General features: G+C 36.6%; 1 protein-coding gene and 1 non-coding gene across 2 annotated transcripts; one reads left to right on the plus strand and one right to left on the minus strand.

The window, feature by feature from the left end:
- Positions 1-3,748: 3,748 nt before the first annotated feature.
- Positions 3,749-3,835, minus strand: LOC120011639. The gene has a single exon (XR_005471083.1). It is a non-coding gene; the product is annotated as a small nucleolar RNA Z102/R77 (small nucleolar RNA).
- Positions 3,836-13,266: 9,431 nt separating this feature from the next.
- On the plus strand, positions 13,267-14,595 carry LOC120011563 (probable strigolactone esterase DAD2). The gene is made up of 2 exons (XM_038862709.1): positions 13,267-13,781; positions 13,874-14,595. The coding sequence occupies exons 1-2, from the start codon at positions 13,411-13,413 to the stop codon at positions 14,307-14,309; spliced, it is 807 nt and encodes a 268-aa protein (XP_038718637.1). The 5' UTR covers positions 13,267-13,410; the 3' UTR covers positions 14,310-14,595.
- The last annotated feature ends 6,970 nt before the right edge of the window (positions 14,596-21,565 follow it).

Below are 21,565 nucleotides of genomic sequence, written 5' to 3' on the forward strand. Positions count from 1 at the left end.
AATATAATTGTGAGAATTTATGGTGGACTCCATATTCGTAGACTTACACCGTGAAGACACTTGGTGGACTCAAAGGTAGGTTGAAGTTTAGTGGATTCCGAACGAGAATGTCTCAAACAAATCCTTGGTGGATTTCAAGGTAAACTACATCAAAGATGGATTCTAAAGGTTTGTCGCTATATAGACTCGAGATTTTCTTCATTTTGAATTTCTTCATAAAAATTATGGTATTCGTTTATTATTACTTATTCCGCACATTTCTATATCATAGATTAACAATTGAGCACATAAACTTTCAAAACAAATTAACTAACTTCGAGGAAAATGATAGAATTTGGGGCTAGAACCAACATTATTCAAAAATTATAATTTTTTCACTAAACATGAAAAATGAGGCTGTAGTACCATATTTTTGTCCATCATGTGAAATGTAACTTCTTATCCCTGGGCCTCAAATCAAAAATAGGCAGTGAATTGCATTCATTACCCATTTATACGCTTCATATCCCGCATACATCAGTGTCATGATAGACGGCGCCTAACAAGCGTTGTATATGTCTGTGTCCCCTATTCACCCACTCGGATATAGACAATGTCTCATGAGTACATCACCCCTATTCACCCACTCGGACATAGACCATGTCTCATGTCTCATAAGATAAATAATGATAGGGATCTCAATAATTGATATCTCAGTTATTCTAACTATTGAGTTATATGTACAAGATTTTACGTGCATCATTGAGACATACGAAACCCATGAATTTATTTGGATCTCATGTATTCAACTAAACAGTTGAGATAATTGGGATACCAACTATGCACATTGTTATCATTTACGTAATTGGATAGATCAAAGAATAGTAACATAAAAAGATGGGGAAAAAAGAAGAGAGGAAAGGGAGAGAGTGAGAAAGAGATGATGATATATAGTATAATGGAACCCCCACCACCAAAACACATACTATGAATCGGAGAATTATCGTTGCATGCGCAGTCTAATCAAAGTGTTTTTTCCGTACAATCAAGAATTCATGTCTCCTTATCCTCTCTGTTCCATTTTCGGTTCTCGAACCAAACTTCTTTATGGGTGCTTGTTTTTCCTTTGATTAGATCCAATTCTGTAAAATATAATTAAATCTCAAAATTATTCGGTGACTTACTTTCGATTGATTGAGCGTCTGGCCAGATTCCACTCGTGTCATTATTTCTTGTTGGAGTTGACACTAATAATGAACGTGATAACTATTGAAATGACATTTCAACTTTTGTGAATGAATCATTTGTTTAGGAACGATTTAATACATAAACTTTCAAAACGGTAATCTGTTAGAATTTTCGTCTATTTAGTTGATGTGACAGCAAGCCTAACACTCCATTGTACTTGTGGACTCAGTTATGGAAGACTCAACAAATAGAATATACGAGAGGTCATCAAGATCGAGTGTATCCTCCAATATCATGTTGTAATCATGTTGTAATTTAAATAAATTGAGAGGGTTGAAAAGAAATATGTGAGAAGTAGAAGAATGAGATGTGGGAAATTTGACCCATTTCACTTGAGATGTTATCCACGTTGTGGGCTCAAGGGTCGCGTGACTTTGTCCTCAAATATTTGATGTTGAGTTCTGCAGACTTATAAACCACATTGTTAGCTTAATTAGACGTTTAAACCAAAATGATAAGAGACTTTTGTAAAACTCTTATAACAAAAACACACGTGGAATATCCAAAATTGTATTGGTGGCTCCAAGAAAGTCGAAGAAGGTGGTCACGTTAGTGATCATATATATATATACACATATATATATATATAACTTTTCCTACAAGATTTTAAAATGAGGTCCTAAAATGAAATCTTAACCTTTAGGGCTCAAAATATTTTTGCAAAAACTTAGAAAAAATATATTTGTATTTTGATCAGTCTTACGAATCCAACGATATATTTTTGGTTTGAAACAAAAATCAAATTCAACACGAAAAGTGCACGATAATTCTGGATTGTTGGATATAAAACAAAATACATTTCTTGTTACATTTGATTTTTGTTTCGAACAAAATATATATTATTGGGTTCGTAAGACCAATCAAAATACAAATATATTTTTTTCAAATTTTAAAAAAAATATTTTAAATCTTAAAAATTAAGACCTCATTTTAGGATCTCATAGGAGAAGTCCTATATATATATATATATATATATATATATATATATATATATATATATATGTATATGTATGTATGTATTTTATATATAGATAGATGAATTTCTCACATAAGGGTCTAAAATAAGAGTGTAAAATAAGGATTTATGTCTACACCCTTGATTTAAAACCCAAAATAGTGGATCAGACTTATCATCTCACTCATTCACATCATTAAACATACACCCTTATTTTAGATCCGTATTTTAGATCCTTATGTTAAAATTCTTATATATATGTGTGTGTATGTATGTATGTCCACGTCGTTAGACCCTTGCGTGTGCATATGTATGTATGTCCACCTCGTTATCCAAGTTAATCAAATCAGCAATAATTGAAAATGCAACACAGACTAATAGTGATATTATTATAACATCAAAGTTGGAGTGGGGGGAGGCTGGCATCGGCACGCGTGACTGAAAATAAAAGTCCTCAAACCTCTTTTACTTGATATTTTAATAAAATATCCTATGAATGGAAAGGAATGTGATCAGGTATATATAATATAATATATGTGGGTTTTATAGTTAATATGATTTGTGTCGACTTTTCACTTGGAATACATAATTCGACTAGCTAATGACACACGCAATCCTTTCTTTTTTCATTGGTTTGGAATGCAGGAGAAGACGTAAGTTGGACTCTTCACATTTATTAATCGAAGTATTTCATGTTTAAAGTTTAAACCATGAAATCCAATAAAGAGGAATTCTCTTATGTGCATTTCACTTACGCATTTAAAATATGTATCTACGTTTTTATCGTTGATTTAAAATATATGGAATCTAAAGCAGTGACCCAACTTATCATTTCACTCATCCACATCTTTAAAAAGTTATACGTATTTTAAGTGCGCATAAGAGAATTCATGATCGATCCAAAGGAACTCTCTTATATGCACTTAATTTGTGCACTTAAAATGGACACTTATGTTCTTACCATTGATTTAAAACATATGGGACCTAAAGCAGTGGTCCCATTTATCATTTCACTTATCCACACCTTTAAAAAGTTGTGCGTATTTTAAGTACGCATAAGAGAATTCATGATCCAATAATTACTCATTGATAAATATGTTCAATTTGAACTTAATTATGTTTTGTTTCTTTTTGTGAAGATTTTGGCCCAATTAGGCATATCTGTCCGGACAATAAAATGGGAATGTCCGAGTGGAATGTTTCAAAATTAAAAGAGAATAATATGTCCGGACATGCTTGGGAGCTATCTAGACAGATGTTGCTAATATGCACTTATGGGACACCAGTTTCGATAGATTTTTTTTGTAGGGTTTTCATAACCCAGTCTGTATGTGTGTCGAAATTAGAGAGAGGTAGAGAGAGCACCACGTAGGGGTAAACACTCGAGAGAGAGTAAGGGGATCCAAGAGATAAATGAGAGAGCAGCTCTTGGGATTCCGATTGCCTTGGGAGGGTTGGGTTCTTGTCTTTATTGTCTTCTCCACTTGGTTTCTTGTAGAGAGAGCTTGGGACTTGTAAGGTTCCTTGAGGCAATTTATCACCAAATCACATTGTGTAACACTGAAGGGAATATCAGACATAGCTAATAACAAGGTAGACAAAATCATCTCGGCAATCAAACTAATAGGGAAACATTTCCTCATCAAATCATCCTCCACCCCAATAGATTAAACAAAATTGAGAAAATCATCTACGGATAATAAAGCACTGATAGATTGATTTTAGGGTTTCAAAAAAGGCTTTTTCACTTTGAAATCCTTTTTTTACGTCAATGTGCTCTTTAATCCACATCATTATTTTTTACCGCCATGTCATTTTTTAGACATTTTATGTTTGGTGAACAGGACACATCAGCATGTTGATTGACCGAGACTTGAGAATAACTGACCGCAAAACGACTCAGTAAAGTCGATGATCAATTTGTAACGTTACAAACGTAATTGACTGACTTGTAACATGGTCTATTTGTCAGTGATCAAAAGTAACATTTAGCCAAGTCTTACGCAAAGAGTAAAATGGTGTATGTCTCATATCATATAGAGCTAATTACAAGTTTAGATTTATTAGAGTGAATAACAAAACATGAATATTGTTCAACTTAATTAAAAGTACAATATAGTGTTTACCCCTTTTGTTGGGTTTCGTACAATAAAAAATGACTACGTCTCAATGCGCAATTGCACCTAACACCAGCAGAGCACATAACTCCGTTAGTAATTTAGTATTGCCCTAGGGCACTTCTCGTGTTTGCTAGTTTTTTAACGAGTAACTCATCCAAGACATAATTATACTAGACCGTCTTACATGATGAACTCCAGATATGTGAGTCTCCTATTCTATATACACGAAACTCATGGAATTACCATTAGATCCCCGTGGATTAGAGTTATATATCTATACGTCCAATCCTACTCAGCTATCCCATTCTGACCAGCAGGACGAATATTTTTAGATTCTAAATTACAAAGTGAAAGCAAGAAAAAAAAAAGGAGTCGGGATAAGAATCATAAGATAAGCCCTGTGACTCATCTTGCCAATTAAGGTTGTACTCGGACCATCAATGTGCACATACATACATACATACATAATTAAGCATATCTATCTACTGATCTCTGAAAAGTCATTGTTACTACACAAAGATGCCATGTAGTATTGGGCATGGATGGATGGAGGGACCCAAACTCCACAACTTATCCGCAACTTTAGACAACTTTGTGTCCTCACATGCACCCATCTTACTGATTGGACTCTAGGCCCTATATTTCTTCTCACCCTCTGCCCAACCAACGACCCAAAATTGGTGCTGTGATGGCTATCCTTCCGTCTGTTACTCATCTCGTGTGGTCACTTTCCCCGTCCCCACCCCCCCCCCCCCCCCCCCCCCCTGTTTAAGGTTCTACCACAAATCACAAATCACAAATCACAAATCACAAATCACAAATTAGGCTTTCTTCCAGAATTGCTGAGATAAACAGGGAAAATCATAAACAATTGATGCCCCCCTTCTGGTTCATGCCATCGAAATTTCATTTGGGTGAAGTTAGGTGCGGCAATTAATCAAACACCTTGTGTGCATAATCTGATCCTACAATTTCTGACAAACAAAAAAATCGTACCAAGTACGAACCATTAATGCAGACAGGTAGTAGAAATAATGAAGAGAGAATCGACTGGTAATGCTGTGCAGTTGGCACGAGCAATCTTTGTCAAATAATGGAAAATTGCTTCCAAGAAGAAGAGATGAGAATGGTAGTCAAGTCAATTATGTGACCAATCCGAGCTGGATGCGGCAACAAGAAAAACATGGACCAGGCAATGAAGGCAACACCCATTGAATCTGATTCCCATATGGTTAAAGTGAGTGAGTGACCCTACTAGACAACTGACGACCTTCTCTAGAGATACTAAAATGGAGATGGAGATTCTGCACGTGAAGTTCACACACATTCCTCAAGAGCTTAATTGACTATTGTACTTCAAGCAATATATATATTGGTGACGCAGACGCGGAAGTTAGAACAATTGAGAAAACCTCAAGAAATTTTATTAATAAAACTGAATGTATTGAATTGTATCAATTACAAACGTTTATGAAACTATTTATAGACTGACAAAACAATCAAATCCTTATTGGACTCCTAATTAAACTAGAATTGGAAAATTGGAAACATAAAACGTGCAGGAAACTTAATTAACTTCTTTGGACACCAAAACGATGCCTTTTCGATCTCCTTCCAATTCCAAACTTTAGGTCTTCAAAATCAGTCCTCGGAAACATATTATAATAAGGAAACACACGAGGGAATCAAAAGTTATGGACGGTCAAAGTTGGAAACTGAATCTTTAACTCCCAAAAACAACAACTTCAATTCTGATTTCGATTTGACTTCCTTCGAACACGTTCCAACTTCTCAATGAACTTTTCCACAGACCTTTCTACGTCAGTCCCCTCCACTTGGAAAGAACTCGACCCCGAGTTATAATTTGACTAGAAAGAGTTGTCTTCACTACGATACTCAAAGAGAGTTGATCCTTTGAAGTCTTCTCTATTGGTTGAATTTGTATTCTTCCATCCCAAAGAAACAAGTATTTCGAATAATACAGTTTGTTCAATATACTCATGAGCTCAACAAATTCCATAAAATTTGGACGACCCAAATTCGTAGTTCTCAACATCAACATCAACTCCTTGACAATCTCTAATATTGAGGAGCTAAAAGTGAAATTAGAATCCTCAACCCCAATAAAATCAACATGTTGCATCTCACACTTTCTTGCCAAATTTATAGAATTTTGAGACTCGTGAATAATATGGTCTTCAATTGAATCTGCATCTTCAATCACAATAATTTTGTCATTATGGTGCATAAGTTCTTCTCGAACCAGATAATGCTCCCAATTTCTCAGCGCCCTCACCACAGCATAAAATTCTTGATCATAGGTACTCCACTTCTGCCTAGCATCACTCAACTTTTCACTAAAAAATGCAACTGGCCGCTTCTCTTGTGACAAAACAGCTCCAACTCCTACGCCACTAGCATCACATTCAACTTCAAATAATTTTTCAAAATCTGGTAGAGCTAGAACTGGTGCTGAACATAAGCGCTCCTTAATTAATGCAAAAGCTTGTTCGGCCTCCTTACCCCAATTGAATTTTCCTTTCTTCAAATACTCGGTTATTGGGCCGTAATGCTACTAAATCCGCGAATAAAACGACGATAGAATGTCGCCAAACCATGAAAACTCCTCACGTCACCCACTGTCTTCGGTGTTGGCCAATCACGAATTGCCTTCACTTTCTCCTCATCCACATGAATGCCATTGTGACTCACAATGTAACCCAAAAACATCAAACTCTCCGTAAGAAAACTACACTTTTTAACTGAATATACAACTTATTTTCTTGCAAGGCCATTAAGACTTCTCGAAGATGCGAAAGATGCTCCTCCTCAGTACGACTATAAATCAGAATATCATCAAAATAAACAACCACGAATTTACCAATAAAAGGGCGTAATACCTGATTCATGAGCCTCATGAAAGTACTAGGAGCATTAGACAAACCAAACGGCATAACCAGCCACTCAAATAATCCATCTTTTGTCTTAAAAGCAGTTTTCCATTCATCTCCTGGCCTTATACGAATCTGGTGGTAACCACTCTTCAAATCTATCTTCGAAAATAATTTTGAACCAGAGAGCATGTCTAACATATCATCAAGGCGTGGAATGGGAAACCTATACCTGACTGTAATTTTATTGATAGCGCGACTGTCTACACACATCCGCCAACTTCCATCTTTCTTTGGCGTCAATAACGCAGGTACAGCACATGGACTCATACTCTCTCGGATGAACCCCTTTTTCAGCAACCCTTCTACCTGCTCGCGTAAAATATCATTCTCTTTTGGGCTCATTCGATAATGCGGCAGATTTGGTAAACTCGCACCTGGCATCAAATCAATATGGTGTTGAATATTTCGCATAGGCGGCAGCTCATCGGGTATCTCATCCGCCACCAACTCACTAAAATCTGCCAATACCGACTGAACTTTATTCGACAGCTTCTGCATCAAATCCTGCTGGTCTCCAATAACTAACGATCGAACTACCAGTGCATGACACTCTCCAGATGCTTTCATGTCAGCCTCGAATGCTTGTTCGGAATCTGCGAAAATCACTAAAGCCTTCCCCTCCACTTTAGAGGTGTTTGGTTTTTTCTGTCGGGGAACCATGACTATCTTCTTTCCCTTCCATATGAATGCATAAATATTGTCTCGGCCCTTATAGTTAACATCAACATCATACTGCCAAGGTCTGCCAAGAAGAACATGACTAGCATCCATATCGACCACATCGCAAACTACTTCATCCCGATAAAATTTACCAATAGAAATAGGTATTCTGCAAATCTCAGTCACATGTAGTTTCGGACCTTTTTGAATCCATCCGATCGCATAGGGCGCCGGATGCTTTTCTGTACGCAACCCTAGGTGATCCACTAGTCTCTTCGCCACAAAATTCTCACAACTTCCATTGTCAATAATAAGCTCGCAAACATTATTATCAACACTGCAAAAGCTCATAAATATTTTCCTTCGTTGAGACTCCTCCAGTTTCGGTGCATACATCACACGTTTCACCACACAATTCACTAAAGGCCCTTCTTCCTCAGGCACATCATCAGCCTCCTCAATATAATCTCCACCGAAGACATCATCACACTCACCATCTAAACCATCATACTGAACGTCCGTTTGTTCCACCATATTAACTGGTCGACGTTCTGGACACTCATTGGAACGGTGACCAGGTTTATTACACCTAAAACACTTATTACCAGTAGGACGAGTATATGGATTATTAGAATTGTTACCTCTGCCCCCTTGAGCTGGACGTGCTTGATTTTGCGCCTGATTTGCCACGAGTTGTTTTAGTCCTGCACTACCACTGCCCCTTCCTTCTGACTGTTGGTATGCAAGTTTAGACTGAAACTGGTTACCCACATGTGGCGATTTTCCTCTACTAGCAGCAGCACTAGAGGATTCAGATTCATTCTGTCTTTGATATGCAGGTCTGCTAGGTGCTCTCTCTTTAGCCTCAGCCTTCAAAGCCAAGTTATACGCTTCAGTCACTGTCCAGATTGTTTGCAGCCCAATTTTGTCCCAGATTGATTGTCTCAATCCACCCAAATACCGTGATACCTGAACATGTTCAGACTCGTTCAAGTTGTTACGCATCTTTAGCCGTTCCCACTCAGACGTATAGTCACAAACAGTTCGAGTTCCTTGACTGCAATTCTGATATAGTTGAAATAAATACTGAAAATAATCAGCAGGTAAAAATTGAGTGCGAATGAGCTGCTCCATCCGCCTCCATGTACGAATTGGTTGTTTAAATTGTCGTCTTCTGGTGGCTTGCAATTCATCCCACCAAACAGCAGCCCCGCTCTTCAAACGGTATGCTACCATCTTAACTCGTCTGTGTTCTTCAATTTCAGTCATATCAAAGAATCGTGAAACTTCTGAAAGCCAATCAAGTACCCCTTCAATTGATAAATTTCCATCAAACGGTGGAATATCCGCACGAAGCTTAAATCCTCCGGGGACCTGATTGTAATTCGGACCATCATCACCATACACATCATCAACGGCTTCTTCAACATCAGAATCATCCTCCATGAGGTCATGATGTGCTGGTTGCGGCACCTGTCTACCATGGTTCACCTGTGGATTCCGTCGGTGGACAGCTGCTCGGCCAGCAGGGAGATCTTGTGCCATATCACGAGCATCTGCCCTTGCTGCCTGTTGATTCTGACCAGCATTGACTCACAATTCCCCAAGCATAAGCAGAACTTTGGCCATCTGCTGCCTTTGTTGGGCCATCTGTTCTGTCACCTGTTGCCTATGCTCATCAAACGCAGTCCATAGATCATCTATCCCTTGACCAGCGTCGTTGGGATTGCGATTCCGTTCTGTGTTAGACATATCCGACAGGAAAACAACCTGCTCCGATCCACCTGACGCAGTGCGGAAGCTAGAACACTTGAATTCGTTCACGACGAAATCAAGAAACTTGGAATCCACCACGAACAATTGAGAAAACCTCAAGAAATTTTATTAATAAAACTGAATGTATTGAATTGCATCAATTACAAACGTTTATGAAACTATTTATAGACTGACAAAACAATCAAACCCTTATTGGACTCCTAATTAAACTAGAATTGGAAAATTGGAAACATAAAACGTGCAGGAAACTTAATTAACTTCTTTGGACACCAAAACGATGCCTTTTCGATCTCCTTCCAATTCCAAACTTTAGGTCTTCAAAATCAGTCCTCAGAAACATATTATAATAAGGAAACACACGAGGGAATCAAAAGTTATGGACGGTCAAAGTTGGAAACTGAATCTTTAACTCCCAAAAACAACAACTTCAATTCTGATTTCGATTTGACTTACTTCGAACACGTTCCAACTTCTCAATGAACTTTTCCACAGACCGTTCTACGTCAATTGGAAACACACAAAAAGTCCCATATTGAAAAAATAGAAAGAAAATGTATGATTCATAAGGTATAGAGAGATCCAATTCATTGGCTTAAGCTTTTCAGTAAAAACGAGCTTTCCTCCATTCCTAGTAAACTCATATGTGTTAGGTCTAAGTAACGTGGGCTCACCCCCCAATCCAAATTTTTAATATGATATCGGAGTCCGGTTGCGGAGGTGTGTTTGAGGTTAGAAAAAGTGCCCCGTTTAAAAAAGAAGATTTGAGGCTTCTCACCTCTAAGTACACGACCCTCTAAGCATGGATTCGATATAATTGAAACCCACACAAAAAGTCTCACATTGAAAAAATAGAAACGAAGTGTGTGGTTTATAAAGCATGAGGGAGACTCAACTCATTGACTTAAGCTTTTAAATAAAGATGAGCTTTCCTCCATTCCAAATAAATTCACATGTGTTAAACTCATGTAACGTGGCTCACTCCTGATCTAAATTTCTAACAATATTATGTAAAACTTTGTGGTATTATCCAGCCTTAGATTTGTTTCCAATTTCCACCATCGTCAACATCAGTGCATGCACCATCATCATCATCAGCAAAGGAGCGAACATCATAGATCCTATTTTATTTTCCAAATAATTAGGTGAGCAATTCTTCGTTCTCGATTATTCTGGATTATGTCAAAATCAGCTACGCTAGAAGTTTTGGCCCGTGAAGGACAACATTAATTCCCATGCCGACCCATAGATTTTGTTATAATTTGAACAACGAAAATATTAAGAGTGTGTTTGGTTAGACTTTTGAAAACAAATTTTAGTTTTTGAAAATTAAAGTGGATGTAAAAATTCATTTGGGTGTTGATTACTTGATTTTTAGAAATTATTTTGTAAAATTGAAAACAGTTTTTGGTTTTCAAAAAACTAAAACTAATATTTGATGTTTTCTAAAATTCTTCTCTCTTTCCTCTTTCCTCTCTCTCTAAGCAGAATCCTCTACCAAATGAATTTTGTTTTCAGTTTTATTTCTTAAATTTGTTTTCAAAATCTAAACTTGAAATCAGTCTTTGGAAACAAAAATAGAAGTGATAGGGATCCCAATAAAAAACATCTCAGTCATCCCAATAGTGGATGTGTCATTCTCTTGTTTAATTATCAAGTTTTGTGGGCCCCCGCACTTACGTCAATCAAGAGACAATATCCACTATTGGGATAACTGAGATGCTTTTTACTGGGATCTCTAATATTTTTTTAAAAAAAAAACAAAAGCATTTTCAAACACACCCGAAGGATCCCACTAGTTTTAGTCGTGGATATCCCATATGTTGAAATGAATGCACATGATCCATGTGAAATCATGGGTCTCACATGATTCATATGGAATTGTGTGTGTCCATCTCAATATTTGGGATAGTTCGAACAAAAACATTGGTTGGATCCATAAGATTGATGTTTGAAAAAACTAAGAGGGATGAGAAAAATGAGGTGAGAAATAGTATAGAATGAGATGAGAGTTGGGATGTCAATAATACCCATACCTTGCGGTACCCATCCCGAATCCAATGAGTATGTCCGAGTAGTTAACGGGTATGAGTATTTTTATAGAGCAATCCATATATATGGAGATGGTGACGAGTTTGTCGAAATTCACCCCGCCTCATACCCATATTATATTAATTGTGTATATATTACTTGTAACATTTGTGATATATATATTACTCATTATAGAATCTCTTGTGTCCTTAATTTTTTTATCTCACACAGAAATATTTATTTATGAGATTTATTTATTTTTACGCTTACTAAAGTTTTCATTGTTATAGTTAGAGGGACGACTAAATGGGTGGGGATTCCCCCAGCCAGATGCGTTCGGGAATGGGGAAGAAGCGGAGACGAGTAAGTGATTTATTAGTGGGGCGGTGACGAACAAAGGAGTTCCCATCTCAAACCTGCTCTGTTGACATCTCTAGGTATGAGAAGTTTGGTTTAATCCACTTGAGATATTGTCCACACTCTGGAGTTAACTTTTGCATGGCTTTGTCCTTCAAAAGGCACCTAAAGTATTTATCGTTGGTTTACACCAAACGGAACGGATGTGGGACTTTTGACAAATCTCACATGTTTTATTTTATTTTTGTGTTTTTTTACATGTATTTAGTGTTCTAAATAGATCTTTCAATTATTGAGATGGTTCGATCCTCTCCAAGTACTCAAATAAATCACAATATCTAACTTATGATAAGTTAATTTTAACTTTTATAAATTAAAAAAAATAGAGTTAAACTGGAGACGAGACTCTATGACTAGAAAGATTAATGTCTAATTCTTTAATAATAAAGTAATTTTTTAAAACTATTAAAATTACCAATACGCCCCGTTTGTTTAAAACTCTGATCTCAAATAATAATACTTTTATCTTTCTATCCCACACATGCTGACGTCATCGCATCACGCAACGCAACAATTTTCTCTTTTTTTCCTTATAAAGAAACTTTCAAATATTTTTTCCAAACCACATGTCAGATTTTAAAAAAAAATTATATGTACGTAATCAGCATAAAAATCTCTTTTCAACAAGACATAATGTCCGATATTTTGTCAATAGAATATTTTTTTTTGGTTCAATTTTATCTTTTCAAATTTTCGAATCAATTTTATCTATTAAATTTAATGTTTTTGATAGAGAGTACGTGGCATTAGAGCATCCACAATGGTAGAGGTTTGGAGTGTTTAAAATGAATTTCTCTTGATTTATCAAATGCTAAATGCCCACAATGGATGTATTTTGACACTTCAAATTTTTCATGGATTTATCTTATACTCCATATTTAGAGTAGTTTGTAGGAAGAGAAAAGTTGTTGTTTGGGACCCACACAACTAATAGAAGAAGAGAGAGATGATGGCGGGGAAGAAAGAGATGATGGAGAAAATGAATATAGAGTGTTGGATCAAGTGTGTTTATTGTGAGTATATTGAAATATAACACTTGAAAAATGGATAATTACACAAGAATTAAGGTGTTTAGAGTGTGTACACACTGTGACTGCTCTTATAAATACCAGGCTGGTAGCTACTTGAATAACTCGTGAGAGCAAACCCTCCACTGTCCACACCCACCCCACCAAACTGACCTTGCACTTGCATTTAAATACACAGTACTCTCCCTTCACACACCAGAACCACCTCACAAAGAAACAAAAAATCCTCTTTAGCTCGCACAAACATGGGCAGCTCAATCATCGATGCTCTCAATGTACGAGTGATCGGTTCCGGCAATGAAATCCTCGTCCTTGCACACGGATTCGGCACCGACCAATCCGCCTGGCAACGCATTCTGCCGTACTTCACACAATACTTCCGCGTAGTTCTCTACGACCTTGTTTGTGCCGGCAGTGTAAATCCCCAGTACTTCGATTCCAACAAGTACACAACTCTCGATGCTTACGTTGACGACTTAATGGCCATTCTCGACGCTCTCCGAATCGATCGCTGCTACTATGTTGGGCATTCCGTCTCTGCCATGATTGGGATCCTCGCCTCCATTAGACGCCCCGAGCTTTTCGCCAAACTCATCCTCATCGGGGCCTCGCCAAGGTAAAATGGACGAATTTATCATTTAGAGTTATGCTCTCTCTGTGTTTGATTAAAGTCCTGACTGAATTGCGCTTTGAAATTGATGTAATCAGATTCTTAAATGACGGGGACTACCATGGAGGATTCGAGCAAGAAGAGATTGATCAAGTATTTGCCGCAATGAAGGCCAATTACAACGCTTGGGTCATGGGCTACGCACCTCTTGCGGTGGGAGCCGATGTGCCTGCGGCCGTCCGTGAATTCAGCCGGACCCTTTTTAACATGAGGCCTGATATTACACTGTTTGTGTCGCAAACTGTGTTCAACAGTGATCTGCGAGGGATTCTAGGCCATGTCAAGGTCCCCTGCTGCATAATTCAGTCAGCAAAGGATGTGTCAGTTCCACGTTCGGTGGCAGAGTATTTCCAGACCCATTTGGGTGGGCGGAACACGGTGGAGTACTTGAAGACGGAGGGTCATTTGCCGCATCTGAGTGCACCATCTTTATTGGCTCAAGTCCTCCGGCGAGCCCTCTCACGGGGAAATTAGGTACTGCCGTACTGGGGTGGCTTCTGTGGTGGGGGTAGTTTGGTAATTAAAGTGTGGGTTGTATTAGGCTAATTAGCTTCTAAGTGGGGTCCAGAGATGAGGACTAATAACGGTGGCGATGTAACCCACCTGGCAAATAATTTAGTGGACAGGAGCCCTTGGCGTCTCGATCATGAAGAAGCCCCACGTGATCATCACGTGATGAAGTATCCATTTGTTTTGTCCTTTCACAAAACAAGATAAAAAATGTTAAATCTATTGTCTTCTTCCTACGTGGTCCTCTCAATTTGCCAAATTTTGGGAGACTTTTAAACAAGAAATACCATTATATATATATATATATATATATATATATATATATGCTTTTCTTAGATGGACATATCAAAGTCTCTAGGCCTTCGAAAAAGTGATGGGTGCCCACCACTTTCTTTGTCCAACACTTCTCCATCACATTTTCCTTTCCAGTTTGTTTATTATTTACCTTTTTTAGTGGTTTAATAAATGTGATTAAAAAAATTCTAATATTGGCGTTTACAACTTTACATTTCCTTCCCTTTCAAGAAATTTCGTTTTACGCCCATACTATTTCCAATTTTGGGTTGAAGAGTGAAGACTAAATCCATCATTGAAAAACTAGTGGAATCGAACCCTTCACCGAAGAAAATATATGATGAGGGAATCGGGCGATAGTCTAAGGCTAATCTTATCCGTTTCATGATTATGAGGTTTCGAATCCTATGGGAAGGGTGGGGTGAGATATTTAGGGTGTCATTGTCTCTTTTTGAGCGTTTATGTATATACATATCTATGTATATATTCAATTGAAAAAATCATTATGTATTATTAACCCTAAGTAGCTCAATTGGTGAGCTAGGTTGTATGTAATCTCAAACCCCATCCGCCTTCCCTGATAAAAAAAAAATCACTATGAATTGGGTGGATCGGGGGACTTCTAGGTACATTGGATAGTCATGTTCATATAGGGACAGTGAGATCCACTTTTTACTTTTTTTTCGTTGACATGTTGAGGTAAGTCAAATATTTTTTCTTAAAAAAAGAGCAATTTCTGAGGTGTCGATCTAGGCGACTCGGACTCGATAAGATGTATCTATGGTTTTTGGGGTTAAACGTCTCTATGTGCTCTACCACTTTTCGCAAGTTCTAATGTTTGGGCAAAAGATGGAAAGCGCAATAGCATGAGATTCTTTCACAAGCAAGTTTGTAGGAGTGTACAAGTGTGCATCTTGTTCTAAAGGAGCTGAATGACTAGCTACTTCATTTTTGGGATAAGTCCCAAGCCTTGTACATTACAAAAAAGGTCAATTAAGCCTTGTACTTTTTTCCCGAGATAAACAAGCCCTTGTACTTTATATAATGAGATCCGTTAGCCTTATATCATTTAGGCATTAAAAATTGATGACTTGGTAACTACTTTTCCTATGTGACTTTATTTGAATAAAATATAAAAAATTATGTGTTAAATTTTAAGCCCGACAAAATAAAAACTAAAATCAAAATGAGAATTGTAAATCAAAATCAAAACCAAAAATTGAAAGAGGGAGAAACTCTAAAGCTTGCTCCCAGCTCCCAAGAGATAGGGAGCTCTACTTCTTCCTGCACTTATTCATTCTTTTTTTTCTCTTCCACTCTAGTCCCATGCTCGCGAACTCAAGACATTTATTGTGCGTGTTCTATTTTTGAAGATACATTAGGTTTCGATTTAGGTTTTTCAATTCCAATTTTTTTTATAGAAGTTTTGATTTAGGGTTTCGATTTTGAATTCGAATTTGAGTTTCAATTTTGAATTTCAATTGGGTTTCGAATCTAAGTTTCTATTTGGGTTTCAAATCCGAGTCTTTGAAACTTGATTCTATCTTATTGATGAATATTTGCAGCCTAGAAAGCTATGTCTTATATAATTTTGCTTAAACTAATTTCCCTAAAGCTCCTATTCCTTTTTGGTTTTGTTGGAAATGCAAGAAGCTAGTTCTCTTTCCCAAGTATGCATCAAAATATTTTGATGTTGTTGTAGGCCTCTCAGGAAAAAGAAATTGGTGGACTAAAATTGTTTTTGTAGTTTGTGTTATATTTGGTTATTTCATGTATTCTGTTTAAACTCTTTGTTGTTGATATGTAATTGGAGTTTCGAAGGTATGTTGGAGTTGTCTTCGATATTTGGTGCGTTCATGTTGTGTATTTGGTGTTTTTGGAGGGTTTCTTTTGACAAATTTTAATGTTGATGTTTTTTTTTTAAAGACTCATAGGCCATACATACGTTAAGCCATGCCCAAGGAGCATGAAGGTTACCACAGCGGATGAAAACTACCCAAATCTCAACCCCCTGATAAGAATGGAATCTTGGACCTCAAAATCTTGGGTAGGCAACCTGATTAAGCAGGCTACCTCCCATTCTCATTTTAATATTGATGTTGATGTTGATGCTTTTGATACATTTTAATGTTGATGAAGAGTGTTAGGTTTTTTTGGATTTCATTTTTCACTATTAGATAAAGGGCTCATTTGAACCATTTATGAAAAATAAAGTGGATTAAATGAACCCATTACTTGAAGTACAGAGGCTTTGTTGGTCTTAAAAAGATACGTTTCAACAAAATTCACGACATGTAAAAGGATATACAAAAATAAATTGGACACGCTCCATCATTTTATTGGCTAACACCTAGTGTCCGTCAAGTCATTAAATATTAAATAATTATAAAATTCGTGTCAGCTTTTTAACGACCAAGTTAACTGTGTCACAACCAATGTTATCAGACTCGACCCGTGCATCAACCCGTGGAAGAAATTTTGAAGGCTCAACCGGTTAACCCGAAGGGTCAAGGGGTTGAACCGCATGTTTTTTTAATTAATTAATTTTATTTATAAATATTAATAAATAAATATTAACTTAATTATGTGTCGTTTTATATCAATTACTAAATAGATCAACAATGATAATTAATTAATTTAAGATAGAAAGAAAAAAATATAGTAATATAATATCATACTTGACAGTAATAAACATGGTATTGAAATTAGTTTTAAGAATTTTCATAAAAAAACAGTTATAAACTTACAATAATATAAAAAAAGTTATAAAAAAAATTTATTATTAAAGTAGTGAGAAAATAAAAAACAAAATGCTTCAAGCCAAAGCAAATATGGGACCCACGCCTGTCATGGGCCCATCAATCCATGAAGTGAATCATGATTGAACAATTTTCAATTAATTTATTGTTATATCTTTTTTGATTTTCTCTCTTTGGTGGGAAATCCCACATCGAAAGTCTTACAAAATTTATCACCACAAGCTTAACATAAAAGAATGACAGGTAGAAGGTTTGTAGGTAAAATATTTCGACTTAAATGCTGAGTGCTTCGATATAAAAGTTATAATTTTTGAAAAGGTTTTTAACCCGTGAGTCGTTAAACCGTGCGGTTCAAGAATCAACCACGGGACATACCGGTTTGACACGGGTCAATTGCTTGTTCGGTTCAACATGAGGATCGACCCGGCATAGATGAAAATTGTTGGTTGAACCGGTCCGACCGGTGGGCCGGGTCGGTTCTGATAACACTGGTCACAACAGAAGTTAGCAATGAGCGGCTTGTTTAGCTCATGTGCAAAGTACAAGGGCTTGTTTGGTCCCGAAAAAAAAATACAAAAACTTAGTTGAGTCTTATCCCTTGATTTTTTTTTTATAGTAACTAACTAGATATAAGACACAATAAGTTTATAACACCCACAAAGAGTTTTTTTTAGCTCAGTTTGTGTGTGGGCTTGGATTGAAATTCCATGTCATTTCGGACTTGAGTAAATTGAGAAACTACTAAACTTGGGCCCAAAATGTGTTGGGCCAGGAAATGTATTTCCATGAATTGCATTCGGCGCGGCCCAAAACCCAAAACATTTCTATCATTAATCATTAATTCATTATATTGTTGGTATGAATGAACAGTAAAACGGAATTGCTTTTGTTTAAAAAGAAGATAGAAGAGTCAAGATTCAATGTATATATATATATATATATATACAGCGATTATGCAATGTTCGAAGGCTGTAGTTTTCAAATACCATGGCCTGTGGTTGACAATATATTGATGATAGCTGTAGAGCTTAGCTAGTTTCATTGTCTTCAGCTTTGCTTATGCATGGTCTCTGACTCTCTGTTGTGGTGGCTTTTGCTTATGCATGGTCTCTGACTCTTCTGTTGTGGTGGTTTTTTGTGAGTTTTAGAGCGTGTTTGGATTAAGAGATTTGAGAAAGGGAAAGGGAAATCGAGTTTCTTTCCAATTATCTTGTTTAGATAGTTTATTAAAAATTAAGGGGAATGATTTGAGAGGATTTGGGAGGAAGATTTCATTAAATTTTTGTCAAAAATTTTTCCTCCCAAAATGCTCTCATTTGGAGGGAAGGAGGGATGACTAATTAAGTTATTTATAAATTCAAAACCTATTTTACCCTTATACATAATACTTAAACATTAAAAGTAAGGATAAATTGGTAAATTAAACTACTTTTTCTTCATTTCTTTTTTATCTATTCAAACATGAGAGAGAAATATATTCAGCCTTCCATTCTCTTCCTTCTTTTTTCCTTCCCCAAAATCACTCAATCCAAACACACTCTTAATTTGTCTTCCCTATGCTGTTCTTATTCTTGTCACCTTTTTCCCATTCAACAAAACTACATCTTGGAGCATAAATAGAGTACACTTTTTGGCCAAAAATGACAAATGCACTAGAAGAAATGTAGTACCACATATTTACCTTTTTCCTATTCAACAAAACTACATGAATTATAAAAAAAAAATACATATTGGGGCATAAATAGCGTGACTTTTTCGCCAAAAATGGCAAATGCAGGAGAAGAATTAGTAGTACAACATATTCAACCCATGGAAATTCTTTTTTTTTTTTCCACCGAGAACAGACACCTGTTATGATCAAACATCGTCATCCATCTTAATCAACGTTGATCACAAATCAAATGCAGGTATCATCTAATCTCCATTGATTCTTATCACTTATCTGTTATCAATCTCCAGTATTTTAGACTCGGCCCATGAAGACCGAAGCCCTAAAACACTCAACTATTGGCCAACACTAACGAATGTCGACAACACCAAGCATCACTCGTAAAATGTCAAACCTCGATCGCCTCAAGCATAGCTACCCCGCATCCTCGATTTCAACATATGCACCCTTAAGCCTGCCTACACCGAATGTAATCCGACGTCATCAGTTTACTTGGTCAATACCCCCTTCTAAGCCTAATTCCCATCAATCACCTCGTAATTTTCTTAGACACCCACAATTTATCACAACAAATATGAAACATCTAATCTCTTTGTGAAAAAAGGCCAAATCCCATGAATTTGCTCTGACATACGCCAAAAGTACTCTAAACCCCTCAAGATCCTTATTTTGGGCGTGATGAACCATCCTTCACTATAAAAGGAGGCTTTTAGCATCAGGTAAAGAACAAGTTACTCATACACTAAATACTTCATACATATTTGGGAGAAAACACATGATCGTTGAAATTTCCTTGGCTGGAATACCTCTGGTCAAGGTAGCTCTTGTTGGAGCACACCCAAGTCCCACATTGAAAAAAAAGGGTATTATGTGTGGCTTTATATACATGTGGATGGACCCAAACTCATGAGGTATAGCTTTTGAGTTAAGATGTACAACCATCCACATGTATCCAAAAACCCAATTTTAGCCGATGTAAGGTGGGCTCACCCTCTAATCCAATTTCTCAACACCTCTAACGTCGTTTGTGGGTTTTTACGAGATTGTCTGTGGTCCTCTGTCCTAAATTCGTGATTGTGAAAAATTTTCCCCCTTGATATCATACAAGCTTTTTCTTTGACCATCCGATATGTATCTAAATTCAGGTCGTCAGACCTACGTAAACAGAAGTTTCTCACATGAAACAAGGTAAGTTTGACAATAACCCAGCGTGTGGTCAAAAGAGAATATATATATATATATATATATAGCTACAATAATCCTATAAACAAGAATAGTCATTAACATTATAATATAAACAAATTATAGCTTGTTTGAGCCACCAGCACAGCATCGTGGACACTAACTTTTGACCCATTCAGTTGTGGTGGTATATATGGTCAACCACGATGGCTTTGTTTCCTAGCTATATATCATCATATCGATGATGTATTGATGTGTGTTATGGTTCACTACAATCCTTTTTCTTTGAGGATGTTTTGGAGATTGGGTCAATGCGCGACCGTGTCTGCTACTCCAATACTTTTGACGACGACAAGAAAACTAACGACCAGGTCGGCACACTGAAGAAAGAACACTGTTTTTCGGCCCAACACGCATTGTTTTAATTAGAGAAAAAAAGTGTTGCCGGTTGGTTTCATTTATGCTCCGTTTGTTTCACGGAAAATAGAATCTTGGAAAATGATATTTATGTTTTTCAGTGTTTATTCGATGGAAATTGATAAGATCAAGGAAAAACAACTAAAAATCATTATGAAGAAATCACTCTAACCTAAGAAAAACAACATCGCTGCACATGACTGCAATCTTATGTGCTTATAATTAATATGCATGATATAATATTTTTTGCTTATTGATTATGGAGTTCTAATACGTTCCTTTAGGGTATGTAACTCTGCATCCATGATATTGTAGTCTTAAAATCTGTACGGTTTTGTTGTCATTCAAAGGACTCTTTAAGTGTTTGAGGTGTTAGGCTTGATTTATAAATCAATAATCTCCAAAATAATGTGAGATGTTGCCATTCTAACAACCCATAATTCATTCTTGATTAACTCGACCACTCCGAATGATTACGTTATACCTGGCAATTGACGCACAAAAAAGATATGAAAAGAAATAAAAATCCCAGCATGACAAGTGACAACTCTCTCTTCAAAACAACTATTGAAAGCAGTGCCATCCCTTACGAAAGTCATAAAACAACTATTTGATTTTCATGAACACCATCATTATTGTGGGTTCAATTTCTTTGTTGAAGGTTGTAATATCAACATCATTAAGCAACCAAACAAGACTTTATATTACTCTCAAATGTAAACAAAGAATATTACTCTCAAATGTAAACAAAGAATATTATTATTAACATCCGACCCACCAGTTGAAGTGATTCGACTAATATATCGAATCTCCCTCTCCCATTTCAAAAAAAAAAAAAAGAAGGAATATTGTTATTAGTACGTGGCAAGTAGCCCAAAACCATAAGTAAGAAAGTGTGT

Source organism: Tripterygium wilfordii, chromosome 12 (assembly GCF_013401445.1).
Source record: "Tripterygium wilfordii isolate XIE 37 chromosome 12, ASM1340144v1, whole genome shotgun sequence".
NCBI classification, from domain to species: Eukaryota; Viridiplantae; Streptophyta; class Magnoliopsida; order Celastrales; family Celastraceae; genus Tripterygium; species Tripterygium wilfordii.